The sequence below is a fragment of the Montipora foliosa genome, chromosome 11 (genome assembly GCF_036669935.1).
Source record: "Montipora foliosa isolate CH-2021 chromosome 11, ASM3666993v2, whole genome shotgun sequence".
Lineage (NCBI taxonomy): Eukaryota > Metazoa > Cnidaria > Anthozoa > Scleractinia > Acroporidae > Montipora > Montipora foliosa.
The window spans coordinates 36368605-36381104 of record NC_090879.1 but is presented as its reverse complement, the minus strand read 5'-3'; the positions used below and the strand labels follow the sequence as shown (position 1 = coordinate 36381104).

At 39.0% G+C, this 12500-nt stretch overlaps 1 protein-coding gene and 1 pseudogene across 2 annotated transcripts in view; both read left to right on the top strand.

Moving 5' to 3' along the window:
• The window catches only part of LOC137976469 (serine-rich adhesin for platelets-like), a 134018-nt gene that overhangs the window by 58871 nt on the left and 62647 nt on the right, over positions 1–12500 (top strand). For both annotated transcript variants that reach the window (XM_068823831.1, XM_068823830.1), the window contains 3 exons: positions 2406–2493; positions 2944–2998; positions 10388–10489. In XM_068823831.1, the coding sequence (XP_068679932.1) occupies positions 2406–2493; positions 2944–2998; positions 10388–10489 (245 nt within the window). The remainder of the gene's footprint in view (positions 1–2405; positions 2494–2943; positions 2999–10387; positions 10490–12500) is intronic.
• LOC137978131 (U2 spliceosomal RNA) lies at positions 8723–8928 on the top strand (annotated as a pseudogene).

Genomic DNA, 12500 nt, shown 5'->3' with positions numbered 1-12500 from the left:
AGAGTAGGGCATGGAGTTCCTGGTGTTGTGGTCTGGTCAGTGGATATAGGGATTAGGTGACAATAGGGACGAAAGGTCTGTTCCTCTCCCCTGCCACTCCGTGAATTGTGGCGAATAAATTAAACTTAAACTTAAAGTTACCGGTAAACCAGGAGTTGCAAAATTGCTTTGACAGGATCATTGAACCGCGAGTTGGTAAGTGTTTGCTCTATTTCTCACCTCTACAACAAACCTCAATTACACTTTGCCGATAGAATGAATATATGAAAGGTGTATTCATTTACATATAGTATCGCATTCCTTTGTTTTATTTCGTAGGTGCTCATGTGGCAATTTTGCTCAAGATCGGCTGCAAAACCCTGAGGAATGCCATTTTGACCACTGTGATGACGAATATCGTTGTCGATAAGAGTACAGACAATGCTGAACCGCTTTCGATGTATTACAGTGTAATTCGAAATAGTAGAAAAAAAGAAAATGTGAAGTGTTCGTAAAAAATCACTCTCAGAGAAAAATAAAATCCATATGTTAATCTAGGCACTGTCAAAATTTGGGGGCAATCGGACACATTCCCTCTGAGTTTTATATCTTTGTACTGCGCCCCCCCCCCCCCCCCCCTTCAAGTGAAAAAATTGATTTGAGAAAAAAACGCTAAGACTCAATCAAGCGGGTAATAATTTTTACTTCCGACCAAGATGTAAAACCGCCATTTCGCCGCCAATATTTAATGTTTTTGAATAATTTCTTTTTTACATTAGATATCCCATTCGATTATTACTTTAACCGAAAAATCCAAATTTGAAGAAAATTGCCGATCTGAAGGTACACAGTAACCTTAAGACAAACGACCCCGAAACCTGGATGCAATGTAATACATTCCGGGCTGATTTCCACCTCCTTCAGAACAGCCATACTCCCAAGTGATTCGACACCACACTTGTCGATTTCCTTGCAGCAAAGCAATCCTGGATTTTGCAGCCGATCTAGAGCCAAATTGTCACATGAGCACCTAAAAAATAAAACAAAGGAACGTGGTAATATAGGTAAACAAATACACCGTTTATCTTTTCATTCTATTGGCAAAGTGTAATTGAGGTTTGTCGTCAAGGTGAGAAATAGACCCTTGGTGGTTGCATGATGGGTAATCAGGATAAAGTACATGATGAGCTTACAGACTTCGGAGGGAGAGTTTTTTATTTTATATGTTTGAGCAGGTTGAAGTTTTGGCAGCTATTCAGCTGATGTGAACCTGCTATACCCACCCAACCATATACTTACAGAGGACAGCTGCAACCCCCGCCAAAGTTTTATTGTGATGGTTTGTGAACGAGAATTCACCGTTTTTCATAAAGTTTTCTCGAAGTCATGGCGAGTGTTTGATTCCATGCTTATTTATCAGTACAAGTTGTGTAGAAGCTATTCAAGTCTGTGAAATGGAGAAAATTTGTCATGAACATGCCCAAGTGCGGGCAGTCACAATTGACGCTTCATTGTTTGCGTCAAAACATTTCTTCTAGAGTCGATTTTATCACTTTTTGAGTTATCTTTTTTCTCTCAGATGGAAGATATGACTTTCGAAGATTTTCTGGATCGGAGCGTTGGACAACTTTAGTTTTATTTTAGGATGGGAAGAGGAAAGTCGGTCACTCGCCCTCCAAAGTCTGTAAGCTCATCATGTATTTTATCGTGATTACCCAGCATGCACCGTTTTGCCGAAAGGGTCTATTAGAGCGAACACTTACCAACTCGCGGGTTCAATGATCTTGTCAAAGCGATTTTGCAACTCCTGATTTCTCCTTTCATTCTGTTCCACTTGTCGGGTGTATTGTGCTAACCATTCATCGTTTGCCATGGGCTCCTCCATATAGGGTCCTTCTGGATCTTAAGGTAGAGTTCTTCATGATCTTCGTCAAGCTCTGTTTTGCACATATGCACCCACGATCCGATTGATTCGGCGTCTGACTGTTCCATATTGGTGTCAAAAATAATTGTTCTTGTTTACAGTCGCTTAAATTCAAGCTTTCGCAGCTTTTCATCTATTTATGCTGTTTTTATCCAAAAAGGTTGGGGATAACTCCAACAATAGTCCACACACTGTCACACAAATAAGAAAATGACTGAAACATCTGTTTTCCGCGAAACTAAATGTCCTGAAATGACGTCACAACCATTCCCAGTCTCCTGCGTTCGATATCGCGGTTTTCTACCCCACTGGAAGTGAAATTTCACGTTTTTGGTACATCAAAACACAGGGAAGAAAAATCGCCATAGAATATTTTTTTCCATACTTATCAGTACATTGTGGAGATTTTATCGAGCAAATAGAAAAGAACCTGTCATATACACTTTAATTTTGATGCTGCTTACCCACTTTAGACTCGAGCTCCTTTTTATCTTTTTTGAAGGCCTGGTACGTGACCCATTAGCTATTATTAATGAAAGAAAACACAAGAACATATGGAGTGAGAAAGAAAGGCACATATTTAAAGACAAGTAAGATAAATAGTCAGTGCTTCCTTATGGTTTCATTTTAATTTTGTATGTGTAGGGTTTTCAGGTCATAGTCAGCTTCATGTGGTTGTAAGGCGCATTGTTTAAAACCATTATGTCCACCTCAACTCCCTTGTCACAACAGCTCTTTCGATAAAAAACACTCTCCTTTATGCAAAAATCACTGACCAGTGATGGAAATCAAAGCCAGGGATGAGAACCAGTGATGGAAAATTGTAAGAAATCGAAAGTTCACAATTTTGGATAAGCAGTATTTGCAAGAAGGGCTTAAAGTTGCAATCTGTGTTCAAGATATTCACAAGCCACACACAAAATCATTGCCGTTAAAAATGTGATAATTATTATCTTACAGAGAAGTATTAGTGATGCATCTGATACTACTTCCTTCACTAGTTTGTCTTGTCTTAATAAAATTCCTTGTAACTTTTACAGGTTCATCCACAATCCCAAAGACTTTGATTTGATTTCATCATTTCTCCCTGCAAAAGTAAGTATCAGTATGTTGTACAGAGTTCAATTTTGACTTGTGGCACAATTTATTTCTGAACTACTGTGTACAGACTGAGTGTAGTACAAAATATTTTGCACTGGTGCAAAAATAAATACTGTAAACTAGTCAAACTGTTATTCCTAAAGAGTATGTGACAGATTTTTTTTCGTTTGCTTGATTGAATGTACCCATGAGAATGCATGTTTTAAGAGTCAAATGAGTCAATGAGTCAATGAGTCAATGAGTCATGAGTCAATGAGACTCACAGTCAATATAGCAATAATTTGTTGATTAAGCCTAAGCCCTCGTTTCAGTGATTAGGCCTAAGCACTCTCTGAAATTTTAGCTTTCATTTTATGGTTTAATTAACTGCACTAACTCGTTGACTCATTGACTCATAAATACTTGACACTCTGTACCCATTGTCCTGATAAGAACTGCAAAAATTGTTTTGGGATTTCGAGTTTTCTTTCCATAGTTTAATCCATTAAAAGACGCAGCATTTCACTTCCGGCGGGGTACAGAAGGGGGACTGGAGATGATTGTGACATCATCTCGGGAACGCTTGTTTATATCTCTTGGTCATTCCTTTGAGATATTTTCATTTGAAGGCTTAAAAGAGCCTCCCACGCAGACTCTCTTAGGAATTTGTCACACGTTCCTTTCCCATGAGCGTCTGAAACGAGCCACACATTCCTTTCCCTTTGTTAAGAAACTTTCATCTGGAAATCATGTGTGGGTTACTTAAACCAATCAGCGCCTTGTAGATCTTCCCTGCAAGGGTCAATACGCCAACTTCTAGATCTTCTTTGGATGAATCATGAAAGAGACGGAGCCGTTTCAAAATCAGAAACATTAATTTTGTTTCCTCGGTGGGTTATGCATTTGCACTCTTGCAAGTCTAAATGTGAGTACTTAGCAAGGCCAGGGTATGGTGTCGTTTCATCTTCAAGTAAAATTGAAAGCGCCCCGGAAATAAATAAATACGGATACAAAGATTTACTACTGCGAGTGTATTTGAACTGCACGAGAACCATTACCTTCAAGTGCAATGAACGCAACTAGGACAGTGGCAAAAAGAAACCTAGAAGAAATTTTTCAGGCTGCTTTTGGCGATGTCCGTCTCTAAAAATTGATTTAATGTTGTTGTGTTGCGAACCAATCGTTCGTGCTCAGTGTTTCTTCAATTTGAAAAATAAAGCAAACCTTAAATCAGTTCAACCGAAGGACTACATGTACAAGAAATGAGGTTATTCAAATGAAACGACTCCACTGATTTGTGAGAAATAGCACGGAAAGAAATGTACAAATAAAATACAATGTATGATATAAATGACAAATAAATTTGAATCGCACAGGATGTTTCAACCATACAAATTATACCATACTCATTTTTACCGCAAACATCTAATCGAAAGCATGGAATTTATACGCTCCAGTTTCTCTTTGACATTAGAATTAACTCAGCGATTTTACATGTAAATGCCCAACACACGAAGCCCAACGTCTTGCAGTTTTCTCAGGTTGTAGATTGCACTTCCAGAATCTGGAAGTGCGTTGTGATTGGTCTATGTGGGAGAGGAATGTGTGACGAATTCCTAAGAGAGCTGTGTGGGAGACTAGGCTTAATACAGATCGTTGATGCGTTGTATCCGGCTGCAACAACGCAAAAGACAAAGAAAATGAATTTTCTATCCATGAAATGCCGTTTTATGGTGATTCAAGGCCAAAAGCTATCAAAAGAATATGAGTGGATCTCTTTCGTAAACTTGACGAGGAAGAATCTGAGTTCTGGTACTGAAAAAAAAAACACTCATTGATTTGCTAGTTTGCAAGTTTTCTTTCAAGGATCTAAGTTTACCAAAAGCGGTTAAAACATGATGACGTTGGAGTTGTTCCAGTGCCAAAATTTCAGTGTGAGATCACCAAAGAAAGATATGAGCACAGGACTACGTCATACATAAAATTTGATCTGAGTTTCTTATGGTTCAAACTAGTATCTACGTAAAATGTTGACGTCGTTGTCCTAGGTTGGACGGATCTCAACTCCATTCATTTTATAAAGCAAAAGCAGCGGCCGGTACTTTGTGAATGGGAGTTGTTCTTTCGTTATTGTATAAGCAAAGTTGAATTTGACGTCAAGCTCTCGCTGAAGCTCTTTGCGCCGGGCCATTTCCTGTCTGGCCAAAACTTCTGGAAATAGTTTTTGCTGCGTTGCTGATTTCGATTTACTGCTACCAATAAAAAGCAGTCCTTGCTGTAAACGTAGCTCAACTCTGTAAATGCTTGAGAAGTGTCACACGTTTAAAAATCTTGCACCCATTGAACTGAATTTCCGTGCGAGGAGGTCTCTTTTCTTTTTGCATTGTACGGGAAAAGAGACCTCTGCCATGGGTCGAAACTCGCTTTTGTCCAACTGTCGTCCTTGGACAGGACTCTTCAAACCGCATTCCCCACGATATGTTTGCTGACTGTGACTTGAGCATGCTGTGCTTCGCGCATTCCTTTACAGTAATTCCGCTGTTGTTAAGTGAGCCTACAAAACATGAAAGATCACGTGAGGATTCTTATAGCCTCTTTAGCTTTATCACAGACTGATTTGGTATCTGGCTCTTTAACACAAACTTATTGAATACAAGACAATACAAGCTTGATGACTTAACTGGTATATACTTCACTTTTTAAACAAATTTCTTCCTTGAAAAAAAAAAGGCTCATATTGTTGACCCTCTCTTGGCCTTTCACTATCACAAACCTTTGACATGCGCAATAAGCATGTGCTTCATTTGTAGTCTTCATTTGCATGAGCCAGCGGAGTTTTAACAAAACAGAAGATTATGGGGTGGAATGAAACATCAACAGGAAAAATGGCGTTGGGGGAATTCGTTGAGAAAACTGACTACAAATGAGCACACACCGATGAAAAGAAAATAATGTAACTTTATTATTTAGGGTCCGTTTTTCTATATACACTGTATCTCTTTATCTCTGTTGATTGAAGCTTCTGTTTCGTGACGTACCACTCGGAGTACCCACGTATAGTCCGGTGAGAAAGCAGAGAGGTAATTCAGTTGTGCCATATTTGAGCTTTTAAGGCACACAAGTGCGATCACACATGATTTTTTATGTGCACAACCAAAATTTGGTCGTTAACTTTGAGCCCTGCCTAATGAGTCCAGTTAGGAAATATAGTATTACTGTGCATAATTTGGTTTACTTTGCTTGGTTTGAGTGAATGTAGGAGTTGTTAACTCGTTAGGGAGTTTGAGCAAATCATTACGGCTGGTGCTACTACTGCTGCCATGACTGAAAAGGTCTGGGGAGAGTATGTCTCAGTGTTCTCGAAGCTGGTAGAGCAAGCAGTGTTCAGTCAAACCCATGATCACTTGACTGCGTATGCACTCTATCCTAAAGCCCAGTCCTCATACTGTAGATTCCACAGCACACAAACTGGCCTGCTTCGTGTTAAAAACGACATGCTACTTAATATGAATCAGAAGCGCGCCCCCCTTCTTGTACTGCTTGACCTCAGCGCAGCCTTCCACAGAGTCGATAACTCTATTTTGCTCATTCGTCTTCACACTGACGTATTTCAGAGTACGCCTATTCCTGGTTTGAAAGTTATCTGCACAACCGGTCCTTTTCTGTCTCGATCAATGATGCAACTTCCAATAAATTTGGGACAAAGTATGGTGTACCTCAAGGATCTTGCCTTGGACCTCTCCTGTTTATCCTCTATACCAGCAAGCTGTTTAAGGTCATTGAGCGCCATCTACCTAATGTGCACGCATACGCCGGCTACACACAATTGTCATCATCATCATCATCATCTTTTCCTTTTCCCTCTGAGAGAAATAGGGCCTTGCGTTCTCTCTCTCCAAGCTTCTCGGTCTTTCGCACAACAACCGGCTTCTGTCCAACCTTTGAACCCAAGTTCACCTTGTTCTCTCTCTGCCGTTCTTCGCCATGTCTCCTTCGGCCTACCTCTCCTACATCTTCCTTCTGGGGTCCATGTTAAGGCTATCCTTGTGTTCTCATATACACTTTTCCTCAGCACATGCCCAATCAGTTTCCAGCGCCTACGTTTTATCTTCTGAGTGATCTCTTCCATATTCGTCTTGTATTCAAGATGAATACACGCAATTGTACATGTCCTTTAATGCCAACTTTGATGATGAACAACTGGCCGCTGTTCAGGCCATAGAAAGCTGCGTTGCGGACATAAGGGAATGGATGCTATCAGAGAGGTTGAAACTGAATGACGGCAAAACAGAGTTTGTCATTATTGGAACAAGACAGCAACTCGCAAAGGTCAACATCGACTCCTTGACGGTAGACGATTATACAGTTGCTCCTAGCAGTGAAGTTAAGAACCTTGGCTGTTGGCTGGATAATCAGCTAAAGATGGACAAACATTAATAAGATCTGCCAGACCGCCTTTTATCACTTATAATTATAATATTAGGAAAATTAGGAAATTCCTTGGCCCTGATTGTATCCAGACTTTAATTAATGTGTTTGTGAGAGCTCGGCTCGATTATTGCAACAGCCTCTTGTATGGACTACCTGCATACCAACTACAGAAACTTGCGTGCAGAATGCTGCCGCAAGGATCATCTGCAATGTCAAACGCTTTGATCATATTTCTCCCTCATCATTCAACCTACACTGGTTACCTATTAAACACAGAATTCAATTCAAGATTCTACTTCTCTGCTACAAAGCGTTAAATGGACAAGCCCCTGATTACATATCTGAACTTTTAAAGCACAAGATTCCTTCCAGATACTCTTTAAGAACAAATGACGATAGATTTCTACTCCAGCGAACTACACTAACAACTCTATCCACCCTTGGTGACCACTCGTTTTCTGTGGCTGGACCAGAACTATGGAATTCTTTGCCCTCTTTACCGAGTGAGCATCTTCTATGTAACTCGCGCAATATAAGATATTAAATTATTATTTATTATAATTATTCTGCTAAATTGTAAGTTTAGCAAAGCAAAATACAAAGAAACATGAGCTAGGGAGTTTTAAACTCTTTTATTTAGTTTCTCTCAACCAAAGGGCTTTGCTCAAAGGACGATGGCCGTTGTTCACCTTGCTAGGACGAACAGATTATTTCTGAGCAAAAGCAAATGCCATACAGTTTGTACTATAACAACAATTTGATGGATGAAATATATAATTTCAGAGAAAAATATCTCAAAGAATATCGAGTGAAGAACACAAATATATCAATGCTCAAGGGAGCAAAAACAGCATCATATAGTATCCAGATATAAAACAGCTTCACTAAATCCTCAAAGCAAACTTAACCGAAGAAAAACAACCTCATGCTGAACACTTGACTCACTTCGCCATTCCAACACCTTTGCCAAAACGTATCGTAAATTCATGACATGGATTTACAAGCTTCTGAGAGGCAACCTTGGCACAATCTTGGCCTTATAGTATCCAAGGGAATTCTTAAAATGCCGATATGTCCATTGAAAAGGGCCAGAAAAGTGAAATAAACCCGGCGTAGTAGCCACTACAGCAAAACATCCCGACTGACGTGGTCAGATTTCATTCTACAGCCGGATGCAACCGACGTACATGCTCAGTGTCTCATTTTGGGGGAAATTTACTTCCAGCAGCCGTATCAGCGCCAGCTGTAGCGATTTGCTTAAAGTCCCTTTTGATTCCTAAACTACCCTCCCCCTCCCTCCCCATTGACAAAGCTTCTCGGCCTTTTGGCTAAGATCAAGTGTAGTATCTGTTCTTATCAGCTTAATATCTGATATGCTGCTCATCTATTAAGCTGGCAGCATCATGCTCTACTGACGCTTCTGTTGAACTCTCTGTTGAACTGACTGGGAAGTCTTGTCTTTCATCATTGTCCAAATTTGATTTAGTATCAGCATCTCAAGTGGAATCTGTGATTAAAGAGTCATCAACTAAATCATGTTCGTTGGATCCTTTACCCACAGTAATTCTGAAAGAATGCTTGGATGTGATCCTTGATCCAATTGTTGACATAATGAACATCTCTTTGTCATCTGGCATATTTCCATCGGCCTTTAAGACCAGTTGTGACAAACCTATCATCAAGAAACCTAATCTCGATCCAGAGATACTAGCCAACTACAGACTAATTTCCAATCTACCGTTCATATCGAAAGTGCTGGAGTGGATTGTTGTTTTAGAATTCTTTTCTCAACATCATTACCAAATGACTCTATTTAAACTATCGCATCAAATAAGATAATGTCAATTTATTTACCTGTGACATTACCTCGATAGACGCCTGCTGTCATTATTATGTGTTTGACTACAGCTGTAGTTCTGTAAGATGAAATGATGTGTGGCGGTCTTGCACGCTAGTTAAAACGTATTTAGAAAGTCAGTGAAGTTCTCTGCACAAAAGAGATGCATTCTGAAACAGTGGCTATGACTGAAACATTGGCTCTTGCATGACATCTGTTCAGCGGTTTTCATTGGATTTTTAGTCAAAACAACTCTTTTCAACCCTGACACGCTGCTTTTGTCAGGCAAAAAAAGACAATTAGTGGCGATAAACTACAAGGATAAAGCTTTAACCCGTTGCACAAAATGATGTGTGAATTTATATGCGAAGGTTTTTGTACACTTTTAAGTTGACCATTATTTTACATCTGCCTAAAAGGTAGAAAGTACATTATTTCAACGGGTCATTATGCTGACTTGAACGAAACAACATTACATGAATTTTGTTTTTTTGAAAAGATAAAAGGACCTTTTACCAAAAGACAAAATATATCGCAAATGCACAAGTTCTTGCATGCCAAATTACCAAATTTTCAGATTTTATCGTTGTTTTTCCAAGGGACCAGCGGCTATCTGGGCGAATTTTGAACTTTTTTTTTTTTGGAAAAAACAAAGCGCACCAGAGCTTTTTTGTATAATTTTTGAAAAAGTTTCACCAAAGGGCTCCCTTGGGCAAAATAAAATAAAATTTGAAGTTTTGCAGCTGTCGCCTTATTGTCGATATTTCCAGTCAGAGGCTCATAAACTTGCTGTGAAAAGGAAGTTGAAGCAAACTTTATGCCTGGGTCGAAGCCAATATTTCTCAATTCCCTTCTACATGCATTTTCTTCGATCTTTCTGGGTTTGGTATTTTACTAGTAACTACATGTTTTCTCAGAGGCTATTTACCCAAGACATCTACCATAGCACTATAATGATTAATTTTACAATACCAAAGCAATATTGTGCACTATTAGAGCTACATATTATGCAAGGACAACTTGTATCTTCAGGAAAACAAAATGCAGCTGAGTTGATAGTTATGGAATAAAGCACTGTGTCATATTACTGCCCAACCACACGTACGCAATGCGTGCCTATTTTTATTTTTTGTCAGAGTGTTGCAGACTGCATCCTGTTTTACTATCAGACAAAAAAGAAGGAGCATTACAAGCAGTTGTCTCGGAGACATAACCTCAAAAAAAGACGAAGAGATCAAGTATGCTATGTTTTTGTTCTTTTATAGTTAAACCCTTCTTTTATGAGGTTACCATAGCAACATCAGTGGAAGGCCATCAATTCCCAGCAATACCAATTTTCTTTAAAAGTGGTCTGAAACCCTTTACTATACATGTACATGTAGTTTTCAGGTCTTAAGTGCTCGAGTTGTACCAAGTGTAGTCCAACCGTGACAAAAATATTTTTAGTGAAATCTGTTGAAACTGTTTTTATTGGTAGATATTCCCATCAATGATCATTCTTACTTCACTTGAATAACTAGATGTAAGGAATTAATGGCTATGACAGTTTCTTTTGTGTGTGAACGTCTCTGACGTTAGGGCAAACGTTTGAACATTGTGGCTCTCTGGGTGGCATAAAATTTGAGGAAATGAGCTTTTCTTTTAAAAACTCAAAAATTATTATTAAATTTTCCCATTGTTGCAAGGAATTTAGGGCCTTGGGTCAATGGATTGCTTCTTCGGTATAAGGGTTTTTACTTTCCTCAGTCCTTATTTGGACTACTTGGTATTCACATTCTTTCATTTTTGTTATTATTGTACAGTTAAGGTTAGTGGTGGGCCGATGATCGATTATAATCGAAAGTTGATCAAAAAGTTCAAGCGACGCGACAATCGATTTTGCTTTTTTCATAATCGATTGTCGCCGAAAAATTAAAAATTTATTGGGGACAAATAAAATTTATTGGGGACAAATAAAAGTATTGTCAACTCTTGTGTGAGTTGTCTTTTTTCATGGACTCTAACTTCTAAGTCACAACAGCAGATATAATCTAAGATTGACTGCGTTTACCTGGCGGTACCCTGTTCGCTGTGTTGTTGTCACTTCAAATACCTCACGCTTATTTGAAAGATGTGGCATGCTAAGCCGCTTTGTATTTCGTAAACAACTGAACCAAAACATAAATTACAAGCTCACTGTTTTGCATTTGTAGTATCACTATCGTCCAAAATAAGTTTTGAAATAGATCTCAAATGAATTTACAAATCACCAGAGGAAGATAATGTCACCTCTGATCCAAGATGAGCTATTCGTTTTGGCTTGAAAATGTTTGTTTTGCTCTCCCAAATCTCTCCCCAATTTCCAGTGTCCTCTCTCAGACATGCCTCGCTTACATGTTGCTGACAAGTCCAACATGGCGGCTAAAATGGACGAGTTGGAGATCTTTCGCTATCCTGGAAACGCCAGGTCAAAAGTGTGGGAATATTTTGGTTTTCATCAAGTGAAGGAAGGGCCCACTTTGACTTCTATTTAGATGAAAAATATGTGGAATGCTTATTGGTAGATTTTTCCGATTATAGTCGATGATCGATCGGTCGGGGCAATCTGATTATTTCTGATGATCGAATGTGAAATCTCAACTGATTCCCACCACTAGTTAGGGTTCCCTTAATGAACACTCTTGTGACTTCTTTTAAAAACCGTATTTGAACTCTGGTACAAACTCAGTATTTACTAATTCCACCCTTGACACTCATCATATCCACGTCTTCTACATCCTCCCAAAATGACCACTTCTCAGTTGGCTTGAAAGCTCAATTTATTTAACAAATATAGAAGCCTTGACTGTGCTCTGTTCTGTTGTAAAGCACACAGGAAGCGGCTAGAGCACGAAAGAAGTGTAGGGGGAAACACAAGCCGATAGGCGAGTGTTTCTTCCTACTTCTTGAGTGCTCTAGCCGCTTCCTAAGTGCTTTACAACAGAACAGAGCACAGTCAAGGCTTTTTTATTTGTTTTATGATAAAGAACAAGTAATTTTCTTCAAAAATTCTACTTTATTTTCAAAGCGAGCGCTGCTTGTGGCGAACTGAGGTGTCGTCAGCACAGTGCTTTATACTCTGATAAAGCACGCTAATTTGGACCAATCAGAGCGCTTGTAAGAATGTTTAAAATTATTTGATTGGTTAATGAAACAAAGGCTTGTCAAAACATCAATCAACTGGACAGTGGCTTGACAGAAATCACACAAAATTCGAATTTATGGAAAAAC